Source organism: Bicyclus anynana, chromosome 5, assembly GCF_947172395.1.
Source record: "Bicyclus anynana chromosome 5, ilBicAnyn1.1, whole genome shotgun sequence".
In the NCBI taxonomy this organism is placed as follows: domain Eukaryota; kingdom Metazoa; phylum Arthropoda; class Insecta; order Lepidoptera; family Nymphalidae; genus Bicyclus; species Bicyclus anynana.
Window position 1 is genome coordinate 3,577,173 of NC_069087.1, and position 26,439 is coordinate 3,603,611.

Genomic DNA, 26,439 nt, shown 5'->3' on the forward strand with positions numbered 1-26,439 from the left:
CGTGTGCTATGTACCTAAATACCAATATTATGATTAGTCTTTACTACAGGATCATCATCATCCTTATCAACCCATATTCGGCTCACTGCTGAGCTAGAGTCTCCTCTCAGAATGAGAGGGATAAGACTAATAGACCATCACGCTGGTGGTGCGTGGTACCCAATGCGGAGTGGTAGACTTCACACAAGTAAAGAATTAAGAAAATTCTCTGGTATTATATTGGCAGGTGTCCTCACCGTTTGAGACACGTGATATTTAATTTCTTAAAATGCACACAACTAAAAAGTTGCCCCGGACCAGATTCGAACCCACACCCGAAGGCAGAGGTCACTGGGTTATCACCTCTCCCTCGGCGGCTCGGCTCCCACTACAAGATATCTATAAGCTATAAAGTAGCCGCTTTGCTTAAAATCTCTGATATGCATTAAAATACGTTGAATAGTTTAAAATATTTAAGCGAACATACAGCGGAAACGACTTCATTTAATACTATATGATGTAGGGTGATGTAGGGATGTATATCTGTTGGAAAACTTGAACGTTTTCAACGATCGTAAAATTTTATGAGCATAAATCGTTAAATTCGCAGACGCAATTAAAATTATTAAACTTGTTAAAAAAACTGCGGATTTACGGCTGAACGTAAGTGCACTCAACGCTCAACTCTTCCGCCGTAGTTGCAGCAAAAAAAAAATGTAAACGTCAAAGAAAGTGGTTCCGGTGGGTGGTATGCGGCTGGCATTAACCGGACATTTATTTACTGCTCGTATTTATTTATGCCGCAAAATAGGGAGCGATAACTTTTTACGAGGCTCTACTCGGGGTGACGTCAGGGTTGCTGGCTGTGATAAAATATGAAATACACATTTTATATGACGTGTCATAGTTGACTGAACAGGTGGTTCGCTCATTTGTTCTGAAGAGGAAAACCGCCTATAACAAGAGCAACTTCACTTGGAGCACTTACTAAGAACACATGCAACAATGCATCGTAATGCATACACGAATGTAGACACGAGATATAATTTCACACCTTCAGAATGGATCAATATATAGGTACTATGTTGATTGACGGCAGATATAAGCTTGCAACGTGGTCTCAATTCAAGAACCAATCTTATCAAACGAACCTGGAGTTCAATGTTCATCTTTAATCGGATGATTTTGCAGCTAAGTGCAATATCACAATTTATTTAAAAAAGTTTTCAATTACTTTGGGACTTCTCGATATATGTCGTGGTAAAAATATATATAGAGTAATTTTCTTAGTTTTTAATAGAATAATAATTAATAATAAAAATACTCCTTTTTATTTATTAAATAAAGAAGCCTTAGACCATCCCTGTTTCAGGAATTTGTAACATAAGATATACAATGAATATTTATAGTGAAAGGGTTGACGACATCTCAAGGTCTTGGGTTAAATGGCAGAAGGATACAAGGGTACTCAGCCACGTGCAAGGTTTATTTGACGTAATAAAAATCAACATTCTACGTCATGTTCAATAACAAGCCTGTCTACGCCTTTATAACTTTGTTTGATGAATTTCTCTTGTTTTCCCTTAAGTATCACGAAAACTCGATATTTAAAAAAGCTATTGCGATCAACATTTTAATAAAGACGATTATAGCTTGGCAACTTCGTTCGTAACATTCCCGATGGTCCGATGGTAGCGATGAATAAAAAATCCACGACTGATGCACCTCATTTCCCCGCACGCACGGTTTCACACCGGCACATTGTTTCCCCCCGTCGCCCCGTCTGTCTATATAAAAATGTGTTAGTAGCATTGTTTTTCTTCAGAATTGCAAAATCGATACTTGTGTTTTACATCATCATCATCATGATTACCCATATTCGGTTTACTGATGAGCACGAGTCTCAGAACTGGTGCAGTGGCTCAGTTGGTATTGAACTAGTGTACTCACATGATCTACAACAGGAAAAATATTTTTGTGATGACCATGGATGGTTTCTTCTATCTTCTTATCTAGCCCTAAAGTAAGCGTGCTTTGGGGCTAGATAAATGTATTGTTCAAATATATTTATTTATTTAAATTTGTAAAAGCCTAAATAGCTCAACGGTAAGAGCGGTTGGACTCATCACTGAGGGGTGGTGGTTCAATCCTCACCCCGTTGGTCTATTGTCGTACCCACTCCTAGCACAGTCTTTCCCGACTAGTTAGGAGGGGAATGGGAATATTGGTCATATTATAAAAGATATGGCAAATATTATTTTAAAAAAAACTGAACTTACTACTGAATGGTATGCAACTGTAGGAACAAAGATCATTGTTCGCTTCGATCGTAGATAAATACGCCGTTGAAATCTCATTTACCTAATGGGCTTAGAAGCTTAACGAACTGCGGCGGGTGATAAGAGTAAGACACGTTGTTGGTTGTTCTATTGTAAATTACGGTATCATCATTAACAACCCATAAACGGCTCACTGTAGAGCACGAGTCTCCTCTCAGAATGAGAAGGGTTAGATCTTAGTCAACCACGCTGGCCCAATGTGGATTAGATAATTCACACATGTAGAGAATTAAGAAAATTCTTAGGTATGCAGGTTTCCTCACGATGCTTTTCCTTCACTGTTTGAGACATGTGATATTGAATTTCTTAAAATGCACATATAACTGAAAAGTTGGAGGTGCATGCCCCGGACCAGATTCGAAGCTACGCTATCCGAATCGAAGGCAAAGGTTTATCCACTGGGCTATCACGTTTCTAATTTCGGTACAGGTAAAGATAAAGGTATCTGTTTTTTTACATTTGCATTGCTCGCTGATGCAGGCGACTACTACATCAACCTATATATAAAGTTCTCCGGTCACGGTCTCCGTGGCGCAGTGATGTGCGCGGTGGATTTACAAGACGGAGGTCCTGGGTTCGATCCCGGGCTGGGCTGACTGAGGTTCTCTTAATTGGTCCAGGTCTGGCTGGCGGGAGGCTTCGGCCGTGGCTAGTTACCACCCTACCGACAAAGACGTACCTAATATTGGTAAAATAAAACAACAAGGTGCACCTAATATTTCGCAAAATTTCGTTTATTTTCATTAAATACATAATCATATACTAGAAGCAAACCGTGAACTATTACAGTGGATATATCACATTGTTAAATGCTGTAAGCGAGTGATCAAGCCTACCCAGAAGCTATTCCAATTAACATCAACTACCAATCAAGTTACGATCATATTCCTTTGCAATAGAGCTTAAAATCTCTGGGCGGCCTTATTGCATGCCTTTACGTTGATACTTCGATAAACCTAAATAACCATAGGCTAATCGTTTGACCTGACTGCGTTTAAGTATTGGTTCCTGTCATTCCGAAATGATTTATGGTCGCAGTACCGAGTAAATAATTGGTAGAAATACAGTGCTTAAGATTCAGTTTAGTAAAGACGAAATGTAAAATTTCCCTTTAACTCGTGATAAGCATTTTAATAGATACACATACGTAATGAATTAATAAGTTAACGCTTTCTAAAAGGATCCTTAAACCTACACCCAAGGTCATAAGTTCTGGAACCTGCTCAGGATGTTTCCTCTACCACAAGATAATTAAATGTGATAATTTGTGATAAATACTTTCGTGTCAGTGTCACTCAATTTTAAGACCATGTGAAGAGTAAATCTTAGACATTTTAGTTGAAGTCCAGATTATCTACCGTAAAAACAATAATTAGTTAATTAAATATTTCAACAAAATAAAGTAAAAAAAAATTACGTACCTTCAAAATATTCAACAAGTCGTTACATAAAGCTTAACGTATCATAAAACAAGGGGAAGGAGGGGAATTCATGGAATGAAAGTCAATAATGAAGGAGAGGTGCAATGTTTTCGACGAAGAAAGCCTTACAAAGCCGGAAGGGAACGTGGCCAGAAAATCTGGTTACAGCTGACGTCTAAGGGCCTTACCTCTGTAACCCGATAACGCAACTCTGGCTTCCCGCAATAATGAATCTAATCGGGACGAGAGAGTGAAGTGCTGACTTGATATAACTACCTAGTTAACTCAATGGCTAGCCAGTACAGCCAGGGATTATAAGGTTGTGGGTTTGAGTATTGTGTGTGTGAAATTTTGCGTTTTTTGTTTTTCTAAAGAATATTCAGTTGTTAAGTTGATGGTCGGACATCTCAGTGGCTTGGAGTGCACGTTAATTTTCTTTAAATAATCCATCCAAATCTGTGCCAAGGAAACGTTTCACCTAGAAATATTGGCAAATTTAAGCGTTATAAATAAATATGAGTGACAATATGATGAATACGTTGGCCATTTTGCGCGGACGGACTTGTAAATGTGACTGACAAAATGATAGAGCGCTATGACGAATTTTGTGTTCTTGTGTTATATGCATATCTTGAATTTCGTTTTAGATCACTAAATTTTTTGCGTGAATCCATAGCTATCTGTGATGTAACAGTTGTTAATGTTAATCACATTTTTTAAGTACATTGCCAACTAAGAGTCCAGTGGATTTGACCTCTGTCTCCGATTTCGGAGGGTGTGGGTTCGTTTCAGTTGTGTGCATTTTAAGAAATTAAATATCACGTGTCTCGAACGCTGAAGGAAAACATCGTGAGGAAACCTGCATACCAGAGAATTTTTAATATAACTTGACTCGGATATGACCCTGCTTTCTGCATCCACGACCGTGGTTTCGATTTCCACAACTGGAACATATTTGGCTGATGAGCCAGATGTGATGCTTTTCAGTGTCTGATGGGTGTATTTATACATTATGGAAGTATTTATATGTAGTATGAAATCAGCTGTTTTAGTACCCGTGACTCAGGCAACGCTTACTTTGGGTCTAGATAGTGATGTGTGTATTGTGTAGTTATTTATTTAACTAATGATTGCTTTTGTTTGTTTGCAGCCACCGCCAGTCGTCCACGCGCCGCCAGTGGCGCTCCCGCCCGCCACCGCCGCGTCGTCGCCGGGCGCGCACTGCTCCGCGCCGCGCACCATCGTCATCCAGCGCCCCGACGCGCGCCACGGCTTCGGCTTCACGCTGCGCCACCTCGTCGTGTACCCGCCAGAGTCTTTACAGGTGACAGCATCCTTTCTTAGCTTGCCATCTCTAGAAGTACGTGAAGACACGCTGACTGAATAGGAAAACGAGTGGACCAGAACAGGAAAGGGGACATGGACACGAGAGCTGATCCCCGACCTAAAAAGATGGCAAGAACGACCATGAAACGGGAGCACGGCAAAGTAGATCGATGGCTAACCCAGGCACTAAGTGGACACGGGGTGTTCAATACCTGTATCTATATACTATTGGCAAGGCACCGAGTGAAAAGTGTGCGGGCTGCGCTGACCTAAGAACAGTGGCCCAGGGCCCAAGGGGCAGCGTGGATGCGCAAAACCTTATTGCACGCTTGCCACCTTGTTGAACATTTCGAAATCCGTCGGTTATTTGAAATTATGTATTGAAAAAATTGCTTGTCTTCATAGTCCTTCACGGACGATAATAATTTGCGTCAAAAGGTAAAAATTGCCGTCGCTAACAGTTCGATAAATTTTTGCGCACTCAAGTATCTACTACGGCGTCCCACGAACTTTGTTGTTACTGTTCCGTGATAATTCCGCTAGATGGCGTTATTAAAAATTTACTCAATACGCGTTAACCCCGTAAACTGGCGACAAAAAAATACAATTTATTATTAATAATTTATACATTTATGTCCCTTGATATTTTTCATTTCACTCTACTCGGGCGGAATGGGACACTTTTACGTGTGTGTAGTTCGTCCAGGCGTTCACAGATTCATAAGCCGTCAAAAAAACACAGGATAGAGAAGTGTAAGGATTTATATCTAAGGATTACTACACGTAGGCTCGAAATCTTTTATAAATGTTTAATTACGCTACCAGGAACTGTACGAGGATGCGCGTCACCTGGCAGTGGGCGCAGTGGGCGCGCCAATGGACACCATCTTCGTAAGGTCCGTGCGGCCGGGCGGGCCGGCGGCGGCGGCGGGGCTGCGCGCCGGCGACCGCGTGCTGGCCGTCAACGGCGAGCCGGTGGCGTGCGGCCGATCGCGGGCGCCCTACGCGCGCGTCGTGCAGCTGGCGCAGCGCGAGCCCAGGACGCTGCGGCTCACGGTCGTGCCGAGGGACCACGACTTGTTGCAAAGGGTAAGCGATACGATTATTAACTAAGGGTGACCGCTCACTGACAATTTTTAGTTGGCCAATAGTTGGACGACTTTTTAATTGTAAGTGATTTAGTTGCACAGATGTGCGGGCTGTCATACATCGCTATACCTGTTCTATAATCGGCCGATTAAGTCGGCCAGCTAAAAGTTGTAAGTGAGCGGGGTCTCTAAGAAGATGAAGACCGATTGAATCTAGCAAACATTACGTATTAAAGTATTAGAAGACTTTTTACACTTACGCGTTTTCTAGTAAATAGATCGTGTTTTGAACCCGGACATTTCTTACAACAAAACCGAAAGTGTGCAATGTGTTATTCCCCAAGCTTGACTCAGAGTAGGACAGTGAGCAATCGCAGTCCGCGCCGAGCACCTAATAAATTGACACCCAAGAAGACCCACAGACCATAAATCTCAGCACTAAAAGAGGCTGGAAGAACCTTGCACCTTATTAGGGCAAGGAGGCTAATCCTCAAGGTCGCCATATACAATAACCCAGAATTTCATTTAAGAGAAAAGAACCTACCGTGTGTAACTCACCCCTCCGCTTCAGTATTTCAGCGAAGCGGCGTACAACCCAGAGTCGAACCAGCGCGCGCTAGAGATGCCGGCGGTGACGGAGCCCGAGCGGCTGTTCGACGCGTGCCGCCGCGCGCACCCCGCGCTGCCCGCACCGCAAGCTCCGCTGCGGCACCGCGAGGACCCGGAGTATGCGACGGTGGCGCCGCCGCCCGCGCGCTTCGACGTACCACGGCTACCGACCACACCGCATTATCTTTTACATGATGGGTGAGACCACTTTTTACTATTACTTACAATAAAACTAGTATTAAATCACGAGACTGAAATAAAACTTCTTTCAAAAATTAAAATCAAGGCGCCATCTATGAGCCACGGACATTGTTGAAGTAAACAAATGGGTTTGTTTCAAAGTTCTCTGAGAACGCCCTCTACTGGTGGTTTCAAATTAGAAACACTGTTTTACTGTTCCTGTAGATGGCAGCACACATCTTAAAAACCTCGGCAGAACTTACACTTACACTTTTTGTAACGCATTCACCAACTTAGTCCTCAAATCAAGTGTGCGTTGAAAAATTTTGCTTCAGAAATGAGTTGCTATTCGCTAGTATTGCCACATCCGCAAACTTTGAACTATGAAATCATATCGGTCAGCTTTGTACTTATTAATATACGAGTTTTTCACTTTGCTTTCAGTAGGAGAGAATCCGACACGTCTCTCCCATCGTCTGCCGCGGAGAGCAAAGACAGTCTCGGCTCTTTTGACTCCAACTCGACACTCACGGGCCGAGAGCTGGACGACTCGATCATCCTCTCCCGAATACGAAAGAGCCTCGAGCAGAAGGAGGCATTCCTCAGACGTCCCAGCCAACCCACCGGGTGGGTCACCCCGGACGCCCCCCCACCGATCAAGCAGAAAGAGTTTTACGCCAGACCGCAGAAGTTACAGAAGCCAGCATGGCCGCCGCCTCCCTCTTCACCGCCCCTCGCTGCATCTCCCCCGCCGCCGTTACTCCAACCGCAGACCCAAGAACAGAGGAAAGAAGAATGCGCTACCAGTGTTGATAGCGGGACTTTCAGCGGTTACGGAGAAGTCAACGGAACGCATAACGATAAGAGTAGAACGAAACAAGACAAGAGCCAATTCGTGGCGACGTTGTCGAAGATACACGAAACCTCGCCGAGCATTCAGAGTACGAATGTCGGCACTCTGACCAACGGATCCGCTTGCGAGTTCAGAGAAGATGCTTCTTCTACTAACCAGGATAATAGGTAAGCTAAGATAAGTTAGTAAGATCAACAAAGGGTTGCGTTGACATTGTGTTGAACTCAATTTCAACGCAACCCTTTGATTATCATCATTATTAGCCCATTACAATGGCTAGACCTCCCTTCTTATGGATTTGGAGATTTGGAGCTTAGACTCCAGGCTGCTCTAATGGGGGTTCGTTTAAGTTAGTTAGGTCTTGATATGGGGTGCAACCTAATACCATCAACTTTCAACTCCGGACTACTAGTGAGAATTTGTTACACGAAAGAAAAGTTCAATATTTTTTTCCCTGAAATGGCTAAGTGTGGTATAGACTGGCATAAAAGACAGTTGCATTGGCATTGTTTAATTATAACACACTCTTCTTCGGTAGTCTTTCGGCAGTCAGCAATCCTTCCCTCTACTACTCCCCACGATATTCTATTAAGTATTTTATGGATATGTTTTTCAGATACCCAGTACCTGAGCTTCAACTAGTAACAGCGCGCACGAGGCAACTAGAAGAGGCGCGCGGTGTAGGTGAGCGGCGGACGGAGGTGGCGCGCAGTGAGCTGGCGCGCATGTCCACCACGCGCCTGGAGCCCAGCGTGGCGCTGCGGCGGAAGGAGTTTGAGACCAGGACCGGCAGGAGAGAGGCGCGCTCGCTGGATGTGCAACCTCAACACGGTGAGAACTTCAACCAGTAACAGCGAGCTGGCGCTGTGCCCACCACGCGCCTGGAGCCCAGCGTGGCGCTGCGGCGGAAGGAGTCAAGACCAGGACCGGGAGGGAGGCTGGGTTGGATATGAAAATATTGGGCTTTTCTACATTTTATTATTCTTGGTATAAGTTAAGTAATTTTAAATTCAAGAATCAAGATTATATTTATTCTTGATTCTTGTGTTTATATTAACAACACATCTTCTACGATACTTTTCTATGGTTCCTCCCTAATTTTTATTTCTCAAAAAATATTTGACTGGGACTGTCGGTGTCGACAGAAGCGAAAATTTAAAAGCATATGGATGGCGGTTATTGGTAGTAAACGATTTCAAAATAGACGGAGGTTCTATATTCGGTTGTATGTATTTTAATTATTTTTTCTACTTGCAGATATAGAGCAAGAGTCGACGATACTCGGCGGCAGCTTGTCTGGCAACCAGCTGATGATCACCGGCAGCAAACACCTCCATTGTCCACCTCCCGATGGATTTATTATGCCCGGTAAATAGTAGTTATCAACTGAGACGTCGGTCCATCGATAATTTCTCTACGTCTTCACCTATTGACATGTTATGCCTTCACGACGTAGTCGATAGAGTACAATACCTGTAAAATACCTTAATGTAATAAAATATCACCACCTAGCTATATAGGTAGATTTATAGGTAGGCTACATTTAAAGTAGAGTTGTAAACAAAGCTTGCTCATAGCAATCGTTCACAAAATGAACCTTAATTCTTTAGCATAAGCTTAAGCCCAAGTTTGTATACTTCTAGCACAGATTAAAGAATAATAGGCAGATGGAACGCACGAAACACTACGGTGTCGTAGCCGTGGCAAAAACAAAATTCTAAAGCTACATATAATTACATAACATTCTCGAGTCAGTACGACACGAGGTCGCAAAAGTAATTTTCAATATTATACAAGAAAAATAGCGTCATAAATTTTAAATGTTTTAAAAACTGTTTATAATAACTGATGAAATAAGATGAAGTATCTTTTTAATCGTAATTATTGATTATTATATTAATTTACGTAATTGTTGTTAGTGTTTAATTTTTAAATACAAATTATAAAAAAAGTTTGTTTATGCGGATGTCAAGGAGACGCGTGACGTTTGTGGTTTCACTGGCTTCACCACACTGCTTGTAATGACTCATTCAGTACATTCTTTTTTCTGTGACTTCTAGTATACAAAGCTTTAAAACAAGACATTTTAGTTATAATTTAGCAATACTTGAAACCCTTCCTATCTTACCACTATAGTAGGATAGGATGGTTTCTACTATCTCATAGGTAGTGATTCTCTGTTAATTTGCTTGCTTGTTATACTTAGAACAATTAGCCTAATTAGATCTTGTTTATTTGTAGAAACTGAAAAGGTTCAAATGCGAACAAGGTCGAATAGTACCGGTAGTGAAGGATTATCCATTAGAAGACATCATGCCACAGGTGAGATTACATTGCTTACACATTTTGATCACTCATTTATATAAGTTATCAGAATTTTCGGCTAGCACTATTTTGCAACGATATTGCTCGATGTTAAAATAGAGAGAGTTTGTCGAATGCCAAAACCATTGTTACAAAATAACGCTACTGTTTTTAAAGAACTGTTAACACGACGTTTGACCTTTGAACGCGAGTATAATTTTTTTTACGAAAATTTTGATGGTATCCGTCCATTATTTTCATTGATACTAAATTTCGAAATTATTTACAATTTCAAGCTCTGTTTGTAACTGGTCTGAATCTTAGATGATAACGTGTTAAGCGGACTACAAACCTGGAGTTTTAATTATTCAGTTAAAACTGCCGAATTTTGGCAGAACTGTAGTTTTTTTACTAATTATTTTGATTGAAATTAAAACTGTACAGATTAATTTATTATGTAACAATGCCCGACTAGTTCCGAACCCATATGGGGCCTTTAGTCATGAGTTCTTGCAATGCGAAACGATCCAATTTGCACGGCACGCTTCAACAAAATTAAAAAACTGTATAGTTAAAACTGAAGGTATGTAACTCACATTAGAGGCACAGTTTATGCAGGCTACCCTATTTTTAAACCCGATCGTACTCGCGTACCGAAACGCTTAAGTAACATGGTGGTACGTAATTGCTCCTATGGTGGCAAATGTTCAAATTTAATGGACCTCTTGACATCTATCGAATCTCCATGTAAGCTTTGGTTTATTATTGTATTTTAAGCATTGACCTCTTATAATAAAAGTATGCACAATCATGTACAACATTTCACTTAAAAATTGGCCAATTTTGCCTTTAAATATAAGTCCAATATTCAATAAAATCCCAAATTCAGAGCAGATTCAACCTTAAGGATTGAGTTTAATGTTGAATTTGCAAATGCAGCTACTATAATTGAGTGCCAAGAAGTTGTGTTTGGCACTCATTGAGTGGGAACGTTTTTTGGTCGCTGATTGTGCATCCACTTTTTGATAGGAGATCGATGATTTTAAGTATATTCAATCATTGTTATGTTTCACTCGTGCTTAGCTACATTGTCACATTGTCGAATTGTCAATGCTCGCGCATACGGTGACGGGCCGACAGCAATGCATTGCAAATATCGTCTTAGGAATATTTAGTATATTATTTTTATTTGCTGATTCACACACATAGACAGGCTACAAAGTTGGCTAAAGGATGATATTTCCTATGGCTAGTAAATACACTATTTAAAGCTATTGGTGTAAGTTTTAAAGAATTAGTCTGAGATGGATAGTATTTTTTCTATCTATACGGAAAATTTTTTAGACATAATCTTTGAAACTTACAATGATAGGTCACAGCTTTTAATATTGTGTTATTTTTCAAAAATAAATCGAGATAGTGTTGCCGATAGATGCTGATTTATACTCGATTTTGTTGAAAATAAATAGCGCCATCTACCGGCAAATAGTTATAAACTCGCTCTGGCATTGCAAACGCTTTGTTGGCGGTTGCGCATTAACGTGTACGTGGAGCGCCCTCTAACGGGATATTCCGCCCCAAGATGGCAGTCACGCGAAGAGACGTATGGGGCTGAACAGAGAGCAAATGGAGGCCATGAACCGGGTGTCGCTGCCGGGCGAGGGTCCGCAGAGGCCGACGCAGCTGAGCCTCGCGCCGCCCTCCGACTCGACCTCGGCCTCGGCCTCGGCGCACACCTCGCCCTCGCCCACGCCCACCACGCCCGCCGACTCAGGTCCCCCCGCCCTGCCAACAACATACACGCCTCGTCTTTCTACGAATGCTAACGCTCCCTCCCTAATGTTGAGCAAACTCCCACGTCTTAGTAAACAATTGTACAGTAATCCTTTAGAATTACCATTTATTAACAATAATTAAATGCTGTGTTTATGGTATATTTTAGTCGTCAATTGTAACGACATAAATTATCATAAATTCAGCTATATAATTGTTAGATGTACTTGTGTTTAGTCTGTTCTTATGTCAGTTTGTAAATGTTACCTATTGTTAGCCAGTATGCTCCTGTAACTTTTCTGCTACACCTTTTATCCACTGTGACCAGTCAATGTTGTAGCATTTTTGTAATATGTACCTACTCATATACTGAAATACAGGACTGTTATTATATGAATGAGTTTATTTACTGTGATTTTATTCATGGTTGGACCAAAAACTGAGTGGAAGTAGAGTGAACCGTCTTAGACAGATCTGAGAGCAAATCTCAAAACAATCAAAAGATCCTTCAGTAAATCTTAAATGTTTTTCTGAATAAAAGATTAAAAATTTTAATTGGAATAGATCGTTATTTGTCGATTGGATTAGGTACTTGCATGGCTTTGAAATTTCCTAATTAGAAATACCAATAATTGGAAAGGGAGGGAGCTTTGTGTATTCTAATCCTATCTTCTTCGCTGAGAGCAGTAATAACGGAATGCGTTGTTGTGTGCTTCGTATGCTAACTAATGCCGACTAACCGTTCGTTGCTCTCGATGTTTAATATATTAACATTGACCGCGAAATATTTGATACAGAATTTAAAACTGTATTTTCCCTCCACAGGATTTGCCGACGATATAGTGACGAGGCGACACAAAAAAGATGCTCAGCTGGGAGGTTAGTTCACAATTATATATTTTTACTAGCCGATGCCCCGCGGTTTCACCCGCATAGTTCCGGTTTCCCTGAGAACACGAGGATAAAATATACTCACAAATAACGTGGCTTTCTAGTGGTAAAAAATAAACAAAATCGGTGCGAATTACCGCCTACAATACCACAAACTATATTTCTTTATAATATTAGTATAGATGAATTATTATCTTTCGTTATCTTGTCGTAATCGGTAATCGTAACTGCCGGTTCACGATAAAAATGACGCGATAATATTCATTGTGTAGGTACTTTTTGTGTGTAAACAAATTATCTAATTTGCTATTGTCGTCTGCTTGTCGAAACGATTTCTTTAACATTGATAAAGAAATTCTAAAGTGTCCATTTTGATTATTTTTTATTTGTACCACTAAAAGCTTTGTAACTAATAAATGGAGTAACAAAGAACGTTAAAACATTTTGCTTTCGAATAAGTACGATATGTTTGTATGAGTCATTCCTTTTTTACAGGATATATTGAGATGTTTGACTATTAATAATATTTTTTTCATTAACAGAGGAGGAACGTGCAATGCGCAGGGTGTCCTATCTGAAAGCCACGTGGGGTGATCGGCTGCATTTGGACAGCGACGTCGAACCGGACGCCGAACATTACGCCCTTAGAAGGTAAAATGCGTCACTCAATTCATTTTACTTTTCGTAATTTAAACCATTCATTTTTAGCTGCCATTGACTACTTTAGCGTCTAGAAAGGTCATCGGGCTTAAATATTAAATATTGTTTGTAAATCCAGACATAATAATCAACAGTAAAGTTTGCAAAAGATAACGAAAATTAATATACTTTAAGTCAAGTATAGGCTTTTCTGTTGCATATGTCCTTTTTCGTTGACTTAACCAACAACATCAGATAGAGGGAGAGATAAGAAAAATTCCCTACTAAGATTTGTATACATTTTCTTTATTTCTATACAGACTTTTATGGTCCTATTTATATGGCAGTTACAAATGAAGTGTCTTAATCTCTCGAAAGCCTTGCTATTAGACCCTTAGTAGTTAACTTTTAGTACAGTTGCCAAATATATGTTAACATTTGTAATTTTTCCTTGTATGTTGTATATGTATGTTATAGTAGATATATAGCATTCCATTGTTATTTCGATCAATGTACCTATCACGTCGTTTGTTGTAGATAGATACTCTACTTTATAAATTATCGTCAATATCATAATATCTAACAATTGAGTGTGTTTCCAAAACGGGCTCTGCACCCGAGCCGAAGCCATGTAACGAGTTTCTGTACCTGTGTTTTTCCGTGATAAAACGCAGTGCTTACCGAAAATGGCGTCCACCGCGATTGACTGAAGACATTACGCCGCTGCTGAGAATATTCGACCCCCATGCCACCCTCCCCGTGCGGTACGTCGCATGACGACGCGGTTTTGCTACTCGTCGATAGATGACGCTTCTACAATGTGTGTTGCAGCGCTAGAATGATAGATGGCGCTGGATGTCCGCAAAACCTTCTCGAGTTTTTGCTCGGGAAAATGTTGTACATAGCCTAGCATCATTACATTTACTCCATAATTTCATAGACCAAAACATAAACTCACATTCTTAGGTATTTTTTGTTTACATGTTAACAACAACATCGTTTTAGCTGTGTTTGTCTTTTAAGTTAGATTATAGTTTTGTTTTAGCTTTAAATTGGCTATGTGTTAGCGGAACCATTAGCTAAAAAAAATAATTTGTCTATTTATACAATTGCTTGGTATGCAATATAAATAATTATATATGTACCTTTTGAACTGCATGTTTAATATTGTTTTGTGTCTAATTTTGATATGGTTAAAGCATGTTTGTTAGATGTTATTAAATTGTAAATGTTTTTATGTTTCATAGGTTATATTATTTCGTAATCTTATTCATAGTGGTTTAAAACTATAGATACTACTATATTATGTATTACATGCAAGCCATCGTGGCTTGTATGTAATACATTTAGCATCTAATATATACCTTATTACCTATCTATGAACTCTACAACTAAATCTTAGATGTAGATACATAGGTACCTAAAGCAACTACTTTATAGTTTAATAAAATTGCATGTGTCCAAATTAGCCACCTTAGTATCATTTTATTTATCTATCATAATAAACATAATAAAATCGTAATAATTACAACCTACCTACTCTTTAAATGTACTTATATAATTTCTACTTTCGGAAGACGGTTTGCCTTTCTTAATCATAGAAAACGCGTTTCTGATGTGCATTTTCTGTTAATAGTACCTACATCCCAAGGCATATCGACTTCCTGAAGTAGAATAAATGTTTGTAACTGGATGAAACCGTATGTTTTCTAACTCTGCGTATTATCCCGTGTGTAGCCCAGAGAAGAAAGGAGAGGAGACGTCAGAGAGCAACGACTCGTTAGAGGCGGATGTACAGGGCAATGTTCAAATCAAGATGGTGGTTAGCAACGGAAAGGTGAGTCTCGAAAAACCTTAGCCAGTACCACAGAAAACATGCCAGTGCTGTAAAAACAATATATATTCATACATGACAAAATATTATAAATAGGTAAAGTTTGTGGTATTTGTAATAGGGGTAATCTCTACTGAACCGATTTTGAAAATTCTCTTACCACTAAAGTGCTATTTGTGAGTGTCAAAGGCCGTAATAGGTCTTCAGGTCAGGCTGCGAAACAGGTACTCTGTATTTCTTTTTTCCAAAACATTTTTAGTAAAAAATCTCAACTTGGAGATGCGCATTATCTATACTTACAATACTCGTTAATGTACTGCCTACAGAAGGAGTTTTCTGTTTTGTGATAAATTTGAACGTATAGTGCCTACCCTAGACAAAGACCTTATACTCGCAACTGAAAAAGAGTGGTTGTACAGGGGTTGTACAGGGTTGTCTCAGGGGTCCTCAAAATCTTACCACCAGAAAATTTCTATAATAAATATGTATGACAGGTTGTAACCCGACTTCAATCATGGCAGCTAAAATAAACCCATTAATATTTTCTATTTTGTTTTCTGGCCCAATACCTACATCAAGTATTATTTGTAATTTAACTTTTTTATATTTTACTACCTCCCCTGTAGTGCACGAGAAAGAGCTAATGATAAAGTAGCTTAGCATTTTTAAAGTATATTTTTACGTGATAAAACCTAACCAGTTAAGATAGTATTGGGGTCCCTTTTTTTATTAGCACCAGGGCCTTTGGTTACCTAGCTACGCCACTGGTACAATGACGTAATTTGTGTGCGCAGCGCGCGAGCGACAGGTCGTGGAAGGCGGTGTGGGCCGTGCTGCAGGGCACCAAGCTCTACCTCTACCGGAGCCATCCCACGCAGGTGAGTGATCCTATGTCTTGTCCACGCAAAAAGCTTCACGCTTATGAGGAATTATATGATTTTTATGTGTGTTTAAGTTTTTATTGGATAGAATTGAAAACGAATATCTATTAACAATAACTTTTTAAGCTATGTTATCCTAATACATATCACACGTATGAGGTAATGGTAGCAGGAATACTAGCTGCTTTTCCACGTTAGATAACCAGGCTTATCCTTAGCGCAAACTGAGCCGGCTCATATATCTCCAGTCATGGCAATGCAGTGAAATATTTCTGAATAATATTTCTGAATTTATTTAGTACTGAGTGTACTACACAGGCGTATATAGAGGGTGGGGGGGTGGGGGGGGGGGGTTTCCCTATTCCTACGGGATCGGGACCCACGCGGGTGAAACCGCGCGGCGTCAGCTAGTAATTTATATGTGTATTCGTACGTGTGTAAACCATTCCATTGGCATGCTTATTTTTTTAGGGGCATACCTGTTTTTTTAGACACGACAAAACAGGTCCATTCAACCTTGTGGATCAATAGGACCGCGCGTGGACTCGTGTGTTTGTTTAGTTCACTGCAAATATTGTTTATCAATGGCATATTGTTTTTGGTGTTTTTCCTGGACTTGTTTTTTTACACAGGACGTTTTAAAATATGTCTCGGTAATAAATGTCACGGAGTTGTTTTTTTATTTTCAAATAATTTTAAAGGCTCATGTTTATTTTAAAGTATTGATAATATTGTGTAGGAGATAAGCGCGTTTGTGTTACTGCAGGATCGGCCCCTTAGGACCCCCCCCTCCCCCCTACACAAGTCATAATTCTTGGGAACTAGTAGCTTTATTCCACACGATGGATTCGGCACCCGCACTATGGAATTCTCAGATAGGTATATCCCTGAGTATATACGGCGTGTAGACAATGTAGGTTGAAATGCCCTTTATTATCCTTATGAGATTCTCCGACAGTTCAAGATTGTATTTTATAATGATTTCATAAATAACGCTCACTTATGATAATAGTAGTAAAGAATCGCACAGCCATATGGCAGCGCGACCTCATTAAAGAGTTTACCACAATGCGTACAATACATTTATTTGCCGAACCAAATAAATATTGGGGTAATTATGGCCAAAAATCTTCGCATTATGTATTCAACAGCTATGGTGTTTAACATATTAATAGTCATATTTCCGGCGCGCCATATACGACACACACCTGGCTCCGTCGCACCTTGAATTGTTATGGTGTGTTCACACCATATACCTATTCGTGTTAGTTCTGCCATACAAAAAGAACGCTGACTTCATTACATGCCAGGCGTAAAATTATATACCTAGGTACGTAGCTGTCTATCTATTGGCGAAGAATTCAAAACTATTGACAGAATTTCATACGATTCTCGTTATTAGAATGTTTTTTGTGCAAAAGGTTCAGGTGTAGGCACGAGTACAATTCGTTAAAAAGTTATGTAACTTGATTATTAAAAATATCAGAAATAATCAATCCAACTGGTAGTTTTTATCGAAAACTTTCTAGCCTAAGTTTATTTTGAGATAATGGCAATGATCAATGACAAAACTAGGAATGGTGAGATTGTTCCTTTGATAGGAAAATCCGCTATTGCAATTGTTTTTCTTTTTATGTGTTAAGTTCCTGCCACATCACTGATGTCACTGTAGTCCCATTATGGGACCATTATTAAACTGCAAGTCAGAAAAAAGGCTGGTGGGAGGCTTCGGCCATGGCTAGTTACCACCCTACCGGCAAAGACGTACCGCCAAGTGATTTAGCGTTCCGGTACGATGCCGTGTAGAAACCCAAAGGGGTGTGGATTTTCATCCTCCTCCTAACAAGTTAGCCCGCTTCCATCTTAGACTGCATCATCACTTACCATCATGTGAGATTGTAGTCAAGGGCTAACTTGTAAAGAATAAAAAAAAAAGTTGTATCTATTGTAGGCGATCTTTTTGCGTGCCACCGAATTACTCATGCCCCCTAACGACGTAGGAGTTTGATAAGTTCCTTCAGACAGATGCAATTCAAAACAATATAACAGATGTCTTGACAGAAGTTACAATAAAAAAAAAATCGGTTAAAATACCATGTGGCTTATGATATTGATAACTGACATAGATAAATAATAACAAAGAACTTGTTGTCTCATATAATAGGTATATTTAACCCAACTATTTTCATAACTATAATATTCATACCTAGTTGTTTTTGTTGAGTCTCAGTTATCAGCAACTATAAAGCGGACGTCCGCGACTTCATCCGACCTTTGACCTCCTTAATCCGACCTTGTCGCAATATCCGTTCTTAGCGAATCTCTAAACTATAAAATACCTCTCTGCCAAATTTCAAATTTCATCTTTTGAAAGTCAAACAGCTATGGAGATTTCGTGAATTGACCTTTCGCTTTTATACATTTATTCAGAGGCAGCCATTTCTTTTACCCTGAAACAAGGCAAATTATCTTGGTGGCAGACATAAACCAGGCAGTAGTTCTACTTGAGACTAGCTTTAAGCGCGCTCTATAGCTTGGCAACTTCGTTTGTAACATTCCCGACGGTCAGCGCGGGTCGAGGGGGCGTGTAGCGATGAATGAAAACCCACCATTGATGCACCTCACTTCTCTTTGCGCGCAGTCTTTCCCCACGTCGCCCGCATATCATGGAAGTGTCATCAACGAACTTGCCAGACTATACACTCGTGGTGCGAACGCCATTAAGTGCAGGTGTAGTGGCGTTCGCAGCTTATTTAATAATTATCTTTAAAATCTTTCGTGATGAGAGCGCAAAGCAAACACAATCTATTATTTTTTGTTTGTGAGGTTGGACACTTAAATGAATAAATAAATAAATAAATTAGGTTGGACACTGGGCAGGTTCTTGGGAGTTTGTAGACAGAGCACGCTTTATTATTTTTTTTATTTTAATTTTTTTTTAATTCCGCAAATCCAATCACTCAAAAGTAAAGAAATAAATATATCCTTGAAAGTAATTTGATACGAATTTATAGTTACTTTGAAATGTGATTAAATAAAATCTACTTGAGATTCCTCAACGGATGAAACTTATTTCAAAGGTCGCATAGTCACTTCATGGATGTCTCCTATAAACTTGAGAACGATATTATTTTAAGCTCACTAGCGACCTTTCACGCACTGCAAATGTCACTGCAGTGCACAAATTAACTGCTTACGTAAGACGCGTGCCATCCTTACACTGACGTGGGTGTAAGTGCAACACGTCTACGCGTGAGATAAAAATGGAATGATACAACAATAATGAAGTCCAATCGTTTTAGAATCGAACCCAGGACCTATATTCAGATCCAGAGCCGTGGTAGCCCAGTGGATATGACCTCTGCCTCCGATTGCGGAGGGTGTGGGTTCGAATCCGGTCCGGGGCATGCACCTCCAACTTTTCAGTTGTGTGCAATTTTAAGAAATTAAATATCACTTGTCTCAAACGGTGAAGGAAAACATCGTGAAGAAACCTGCACACCACAGAATTTCTTAATTCTCTGCGTGTGTGAAGTCTGCCAATCCGCATTGGGCCAGCGTGGTGGACTATTGGCCTAACCCCTCTCATTCTAAGAGGAGACTCGAGCTCAGCAGTGAGCCGTATATGGGTTGATAATGATGAATCGTTTTAGGTCTCTTTGTTCAAATACTCGAAATGGGTGGGTTCTGCAGCTATTTTCAGTTATGTCTAATAATATATTATCTTTGTAGACTTACTGCGTAGGACTGTTACTGATGAAATTATAGGCGTATGATCTATCTCCAAAAAGCGTATAGGAGGACTTTCCCCTAACGAGTATGTTTGTAAGAAGTTCGACTTACTTTTCAATTATATCTGTACGAATAAGAGAGACTGACTGATATATAATGATTACTGAATACATATGCGAGTGTATTACAGTAAAATCTTTTTTGACTCAAACTTTAAAAAAGACGCGAAAATTTCGGGTTTGAAGTTTCGACTCCAATAGGATTGTTAAATAATAAGTATACATATAATTTATGTTAATCGTTTATTTCCAACAAATAGGCCGTAAAGACTAATTTATGATTTTATTTATTTTGGTCGGTATCAACCCATATTCGGTTCACTGCAGTCAGCTCAAGTCTCCTCTCAGAATGGAGGGGAGAGGGGTTAGGCCAATAGTCCACCACGGTGACCCAATGCGGATTGGCAGACTTCACATACGCAGAGAAATTAGAAAATTCTCTGGTATGCAGGTATCCTCACAATGTTTTCCTTCACCGTTCGAGACACGTGATATTTTAATGTCGTAAAATGCACACAACTGAAAAGTTGCATGCCCCGGACCGGAGTCGCACCTACACCCTCCGGAAGCGGAGGCAGAGGTCATATCCACTGGGTTATCACGGCTTATATTTATTTATTTGTATATAATATTTTGTTAACTAAGCTACAATAACTGTTACATCACAGTGTGATTTAAATAGGTATACATTACATAAAAGTTATTCGTATTTAATAGCGCAAGTCCTTTAAGGCGCAGCTTTCCGCTCACGCCGGCGTATTCTCCCGCTGATCAAAGGACGGCAATAAACTTAATTTGCTTTGAAGACCATTTGCCATTTCATTAATACAGCCTACATATTTCTCGGCGCAATAACGAACCATCGCTTTAACGTTTCGATACCCCTTCTGCGGTCGCCCGGCCTCGCAATGACTCCTTACAGCTCTGAAAATAGAGATCATTTTTGATAAATAATAATTTCACTTTCACGGAAGACATTCCGCTATAAGATTTAGGTGTTCGTAGAACTGAAAGCTAGCGTTTCCAGACGTTTATTAGTGTACAGATAACGTGAACTGCACTTTAGTAGTTAGACGAAGTGTAAGCAAAGTTTATTGCAATTGACTCTTGACACAAGAAAGTCTGACGCGGCTTTGAGATGTTGAGATCTAATTTAGAAGGTTATGAAACAGTGTTTCGTTTAATGCTACGCTGGTCACGCTTGGTACCTTCTAAACATGCGTGAGAGTGGCATAACCTTAGTATATTTTTTTATTCAGTAAGGGTGCGTGATGAATTGACTGATAGATATTGCTAAAATGCATAAGGAGTGATGGTCAATATCGTAAACAATTTCACTGTGTATGTGTGTTGATAATGATTTATTAATATTATTATTATTTACATAGTTATTTATCTTAATGATTTTAAACTTATTTCGTGATTGTTCATTATGAATGTTATTTAATACCACGATAAAAAGACGAGATTTTTAATGTCGATATTTCTACCCAGTTGCATGGATCGTGGTCACGGCGGGACTGAAATTGCGAGATGAAAAGTGAAGTCAGCTGTTAGGGGCAGAATCGATCTACCTTCTTTCTTGTTCTTTTTCTTTTTTCAACAACCTCGCCTTTTTGGCTGTTTAGGCAAACCACACTCACGACATCGCTTTTGTTATAATGCGTATCGCGGCGCCCTCTTGGTTTGCACAAATTAAAAATCTCGTCTTTTTATCGTGGTATGTACCCGTTTAAATAACATTCATAGTTATTTATCTTGTTGAGAATTCACTTCATAAAAAACGGCTAACAGATTTTATATTAATATGTGTCGTTTACACACCTACATGAATGCGCACTACGTTTTTCACCGGAAAAATGCATCAAGTTCATAAAATGGATTATTGTACTCGTATTCCTGTTTTCACTGCCATTTATTAACTCTCGTAATAGATGCTATGCTATTATTAAATCGAGAATATCAATAAAAAGCTCCATTGAATTTAATAATAACAGAAACAACCTACGCAAACTACTACGAGTACGTAAATGTATTGCACTTGGCGTGGCTATAACAGTTTAGTGTTAGTGGTTATGCATGTACCGTAAACATTGTCGATGCGATAATTTCAATACTTACAACTTATAATATATTTAATATTAGGTATATTTACAAAAAATGTTGAATTTTCGCTATAAATAATAGTTATGTTTTAAACCTTAGATGTGACAAATGCTTTGAGCATAAATAGCTAAGCGGTATTCTATTTCAAGACGACCTTTAACCTCAATTGGAATTACTAATAGTGCGTATTAATAGGTACCTAATCTCATTATATGTGAGTACTTACATACGGTATTATCCCCTATATTAAGTAAGTACCTGCTTATAAGTTATCACTATGTACTAGGTATTTCATTATGTTTTTTGTCGCTACTCTTCTTCAGTTTTTCTTTAATCTTTGCTTTATTTATGTCGCCATCTTAATACTAATTTAATTTAATTCGATTATTCGATTTTAATATACGAGTTTATATCTCTTCATTGCGACCGAAGATAGAAAGAACAAAATATTCAAAAATAGCCGAATTATGCACAGACAAAGTGACAACGACTAATTATAATAGCTTAGTATTATTTCAGATTTATTAACGGTATATATCTAATTGATATTAATTATACACTGTTTATTAAATTCCGCTCTACTGAATGATATATAATATTCAATTTACAGCTGTGATTGTCGTAATGAAGTGGTTAATCCAAATACATTTATAATGAACGCGATATCCAATAAATTTGACGGTAATTTGTCGCGCCACTGTGATTGTATTTTGTCACAATATTTACCTGCAATCATTTTGTACAGTTTCTAAATACGTTGTGTATTTATCTTGTAGCAGATTTTAAAGATGATAACGAGAAATGGGGTATTTTATCTACCTACGACAGGAAAGGTTATATAATATAACTAGCTGACGCCGCGAGGTTTCACCCGCCTGGTTCCCATTCCCGTAAGAAGACGGAGATAATATATAGTCTATAGCCTTCCTCGATAAATGGGCTATCTAACACTGAAAGAATTTTTCAAATCAGACTATTAGTTCCTGAGATTATCGCGTTCAACCAAGCAAACAAACTCTTCAGCTTTATATATTAGTACAGATTTTACGAACGTTCGTTTTCACTTGAATTAATATTACGAAAATATGGTTAGAGTGCGTGAATGAAGATAATTTTGTGTGTGTAAAAGGAGTTAGTGATGAGTTGACGTATAATGGCAAGCGTCCACTGATTCACAACGTACGCACCGGCGTATTGCATCAAACGGATTTTAGTATTCTTTGTGTAGAAAGTCGTACAAGCGCGTCCACTGATCCGCATCGTACTGATCGCATCGAACTAATGTTATCGCCTTAAGGAAGATAATTACAATTTCATCATCTAAATTACAAACTCCTATGTAACGTTTCGCAGCAATAAAATAATGAACTTACGCACATTTTAACTGCCTCCTTAGCGTGTTAGGTTTTATTGCGCTTATGATTAAGCATTGACATCGTTTCGCGTCCTGGAATGAAGAGATTTAGAGCTCCATAAACCGTTTGATTTAGGGGTAACAATTTACAAATGAACTTTTACGCGGGATTATGCATTTGCGCCGTATCACTCCGGATCGTGAGACAGGCTGACCTAGTTACGGTTGATGATTTCCCTGATGTAACACACGTTTGTTAGGTACGGAATGCGGAGCTTTTTGTTTTATTCACGTACTAGCTGATGCCGCGCGGTTTCACCAGCATGGTTCCTGTTTCCGTAGAAATATGGGGATAATATATAGCCTATAGCCTTCCTCGATAAATGCGCTATCTAACACTGAAAGTATTTTTCAAATCGGACCAGTAGTTCTTGAGATTAGCGCGTTCAATCAAACATAATAAATAAATCATATTATCAACATCTGATCTGATCGGTGATCTTCAGTGGGACAACGTTATCGGGCTTAGTTTTAAATCCTCTTTAGTTTTAGTAGAGCCCTGTGCCCTGTAGTAAGAAATTAACAATAGGCTGATGAAGATAGTTATTTTTGTGACTTTTGCGCTATGATTAATATAATCTATACTTATACTTTATACTTTTATACTAATATTATAAAGAGGTAAAGTTTGTAAGTTTGTAAGTTTGTCACATTTTTTAAATGGGGTAATCTTCGGAACTACTGGTCCGATTTTAAAAATTCTTTCACCAGTAGAATGCTACATTATCGGGGAGTGCTATAGGCTATATTTTATATTGGTATCATATATATTAGCCGAGTTATCACAGTTTTTGTCATACAGGTCGGACCGAAAATCCTCTTAGGCAGACTTATTCGCATGCGCTGCCTTAACCATTGTGTAAAATTGAAATTAATGTATGGAGGCTTTATGTATCTTTAAAAGTTCTACAAAAAAGTCCGCGACACCATATACCTATCTTCTATACATTAGCAGATATAGTGCCTTTTGTGTTTTAAAAATTATTAATTTTATATACTTAGGTTTGCGTCATTATTTATGCTACTTAACTTAAATCCTTATCAAAATAAATTATTTAATAATCACAAGGATGTTATGGAGATAAGATTTGCCCTTTATAGTATGTTAATTAGTTAAATAGTTTCGGAGATAATACAAAATTTCTAAAAGGCGGAATGCCGCTTATGTTTAAGCGCCAACCGCCAAATTAAGTTGAACCTTCCTCTATAGGTTTCTACGTATTTTATAGGGATCAGCATTTTTGGTTACTAAACTCTATGTAGGCGTTTTATCCATTTACCAATAGATGGCGTTGAGCAAAAACACCATATTTTTGTACGGCGCTAGGGAGATTTATGCCGACTACATGATGATCGAAATTGATTGTTCATACGTTGTTGTTGTTGGTGAAAAATTTACTTAGATTTTGGCAAGTCGATGTTAATTGTTAATGATTATGTTCATTGTTCTACTTCTAGGCACGTACCACGTAGGTAGTTAAAGTTAGCTAGGTACTGTTTGTCTGACTCTGTCTATTTACGTATTTGCTTTTTAGATTTAGAACTAGAGATTAGAGACATACTTTAAGTTTTAATTTATAGTTTAGATACGTCGTACTTTCTTTGTTTAGGTTCAGGACCAGGTTCAGGTAATCAGGTTTAAACTTTAAATTCAAATAAATAATTTGTAATTTTATTTTATTCGTTTCGTTTCGAATTTCGAGTTTTCGACTTTCGTCATACGTATTTCGTGTAATTAGTTATTATTTCGTTTTATGGTATTATTTCGATTGTTGTGTATATAAATTAATTAAAACTTAGTAAGTGTAATTATAGTGTTTTGTGTTAACTTAATTTTGTAAAAGATATACATACGTAGTCTATATCTATACTTTCTATACTAATATTATAAAGAGGTAAAGTTTGTAAGTTTGTAAGTTTGTCACATTTTTTAAATGGGGTAATCTTCGGAACTACTGGTCCGATTTTAAAAATTCTTTCACCAGTAGAATGCTACATTATCGGGGAGTGCTATAGGTTATATTTTATATTGGTATCATATATATTAGCCGAGTTATCACAGTTTTTGTCATACAGGTCGGACTGAAAATCCTCTTATACAGACTTATTCGCATGCGCTGCCTTAACTATTGTGTAAAATTGAAATTATAAATGTATAGAGACTTTATGCATCTTTAAAAGTTCTACAAAAAAGTCCGCGACACCATATATCTATCTTCTATATATTAGCTGATATATAGAAGAATAAAAAGGCCTTTTGTGTTTTAAAAATTATTAATTTTATATACTTAGGTTTACGTCATTATTTATACAACTAAACTTTAATCCTTATTAAAATAAATTATTTAATAATCACAAGGGTATTATGGAGATAAGATTTGCCCTTTACAGTATGTTAATTACTTAAATAGTTTCGGAGATAATACAAAATTTCTAAAAGACGCAGAAATTCCACTATATGACGCCCGGCGCTTTCATTTACGTAGTTCCCGTTCCCGTGTGAATATGGGGATCAAACATAGCCTTGGACACTCGCAAATAACGTAGCTTTCTATTGGTAAAACAATTTTCCAAATCGGTCCAGTAGATCCAGAGATTACCTCCTACAACCACACGAACTTTACCTCTATATTATTAGCATAGAAGTCTCTATTTCTCTTGGTCATACCACCACTCTCGAAGGCCTGGACCGATTTTGCTAAGGGTAGGAGTAAGATAGAGAAGTTACAGGGTAGGTTAGGGTACGGGTAGGGAAGCGTAGGGGTAGTGTAGGGGTAGGGTAGGTTTAGGGCCGGGTTTAGGGTAGTGGTAGGGTCGGGGTAGAGGTAGGGTAGAGGTACGGGTAGGATAGGGAAGTGGCAGGGTAGGGGTAGGATAGGCGTGAGATAGGGGTACGGGTGGGATAGGGGTAGGAAAGGGATAGGGTACGGGGAGGGTACGGGTAGGATTGGGGTAGGGTATAGGTAAGGTAGGGGTACGGTAGGGGTAGGGTTGGGGCAGTGGTAGGGTTG

At 38.8% G+C, this 26,439-nt stretch overlaps 1 protein-coding gene across 6 annotated transcripts in view; it reads left to right on the forward strand.

Moving 5' to 3' along the window:
* LOC112048448 (rho GTPase-activating protein 23) overlaps window positions 1-26,439 on the forward strand; it is a 472,444-nt gene that overhangs the window by 342,659 nt on the left and 103,346 nt on the right. For 4 of the 6 annotated variants that reach the window (XM_052881750.1, XM_052881748.1, XM_052881753.1 and 1 more), the window contains 12 exons: window positions 4,890-5,063; window positions 5,891-6,154; window positions 6,725-6,960; window positions 7,387-7,962; window positions 8,412-8,626; window positions 9,053-9,163; window positions 10,037-10,117; window positions 11,682-11,873; window positions 12,698-12,751; window positions 13,306-13,414; window positions 15,140-15,239; window positions 16,031-16,114. In XM_052881750.1, coding sequence (XP_052737710.1) covers window positions 4,890-5,063; window positions 5,891-6,154; window positions 6,725-6,960; window positions 7,387-7,962; window positions 8,412-8,626; window positions 9,053-9,163; window positions 10,037-10,117; window positions 11,682-11,873; window positions 12,698-12,751; window positions 13,306-13,414; window positions 15,140-15,239; window positions 16,031-16,114 — 2,196 coding nt within the window. The remainder of the gene's footprint in view (window positions 1-4,889; window positions 5,064-5,890; window positions 6,155-6,724; window positions 6,961-7,386; window positions 7,963-8,411; window positions 8,627-9,052; window positions 9,164-10,036; window positions 10,118-11,681; window positions 11,874-12,697; window positions 12,752-13,305; window positions 13,415-15,139; window positions 15,240-16,030; window positions 16,115-26,439) is intronic. The other 2 variants (XM_052881749.1, XM_052881751.1) reach the window with 2 other exon arrangements.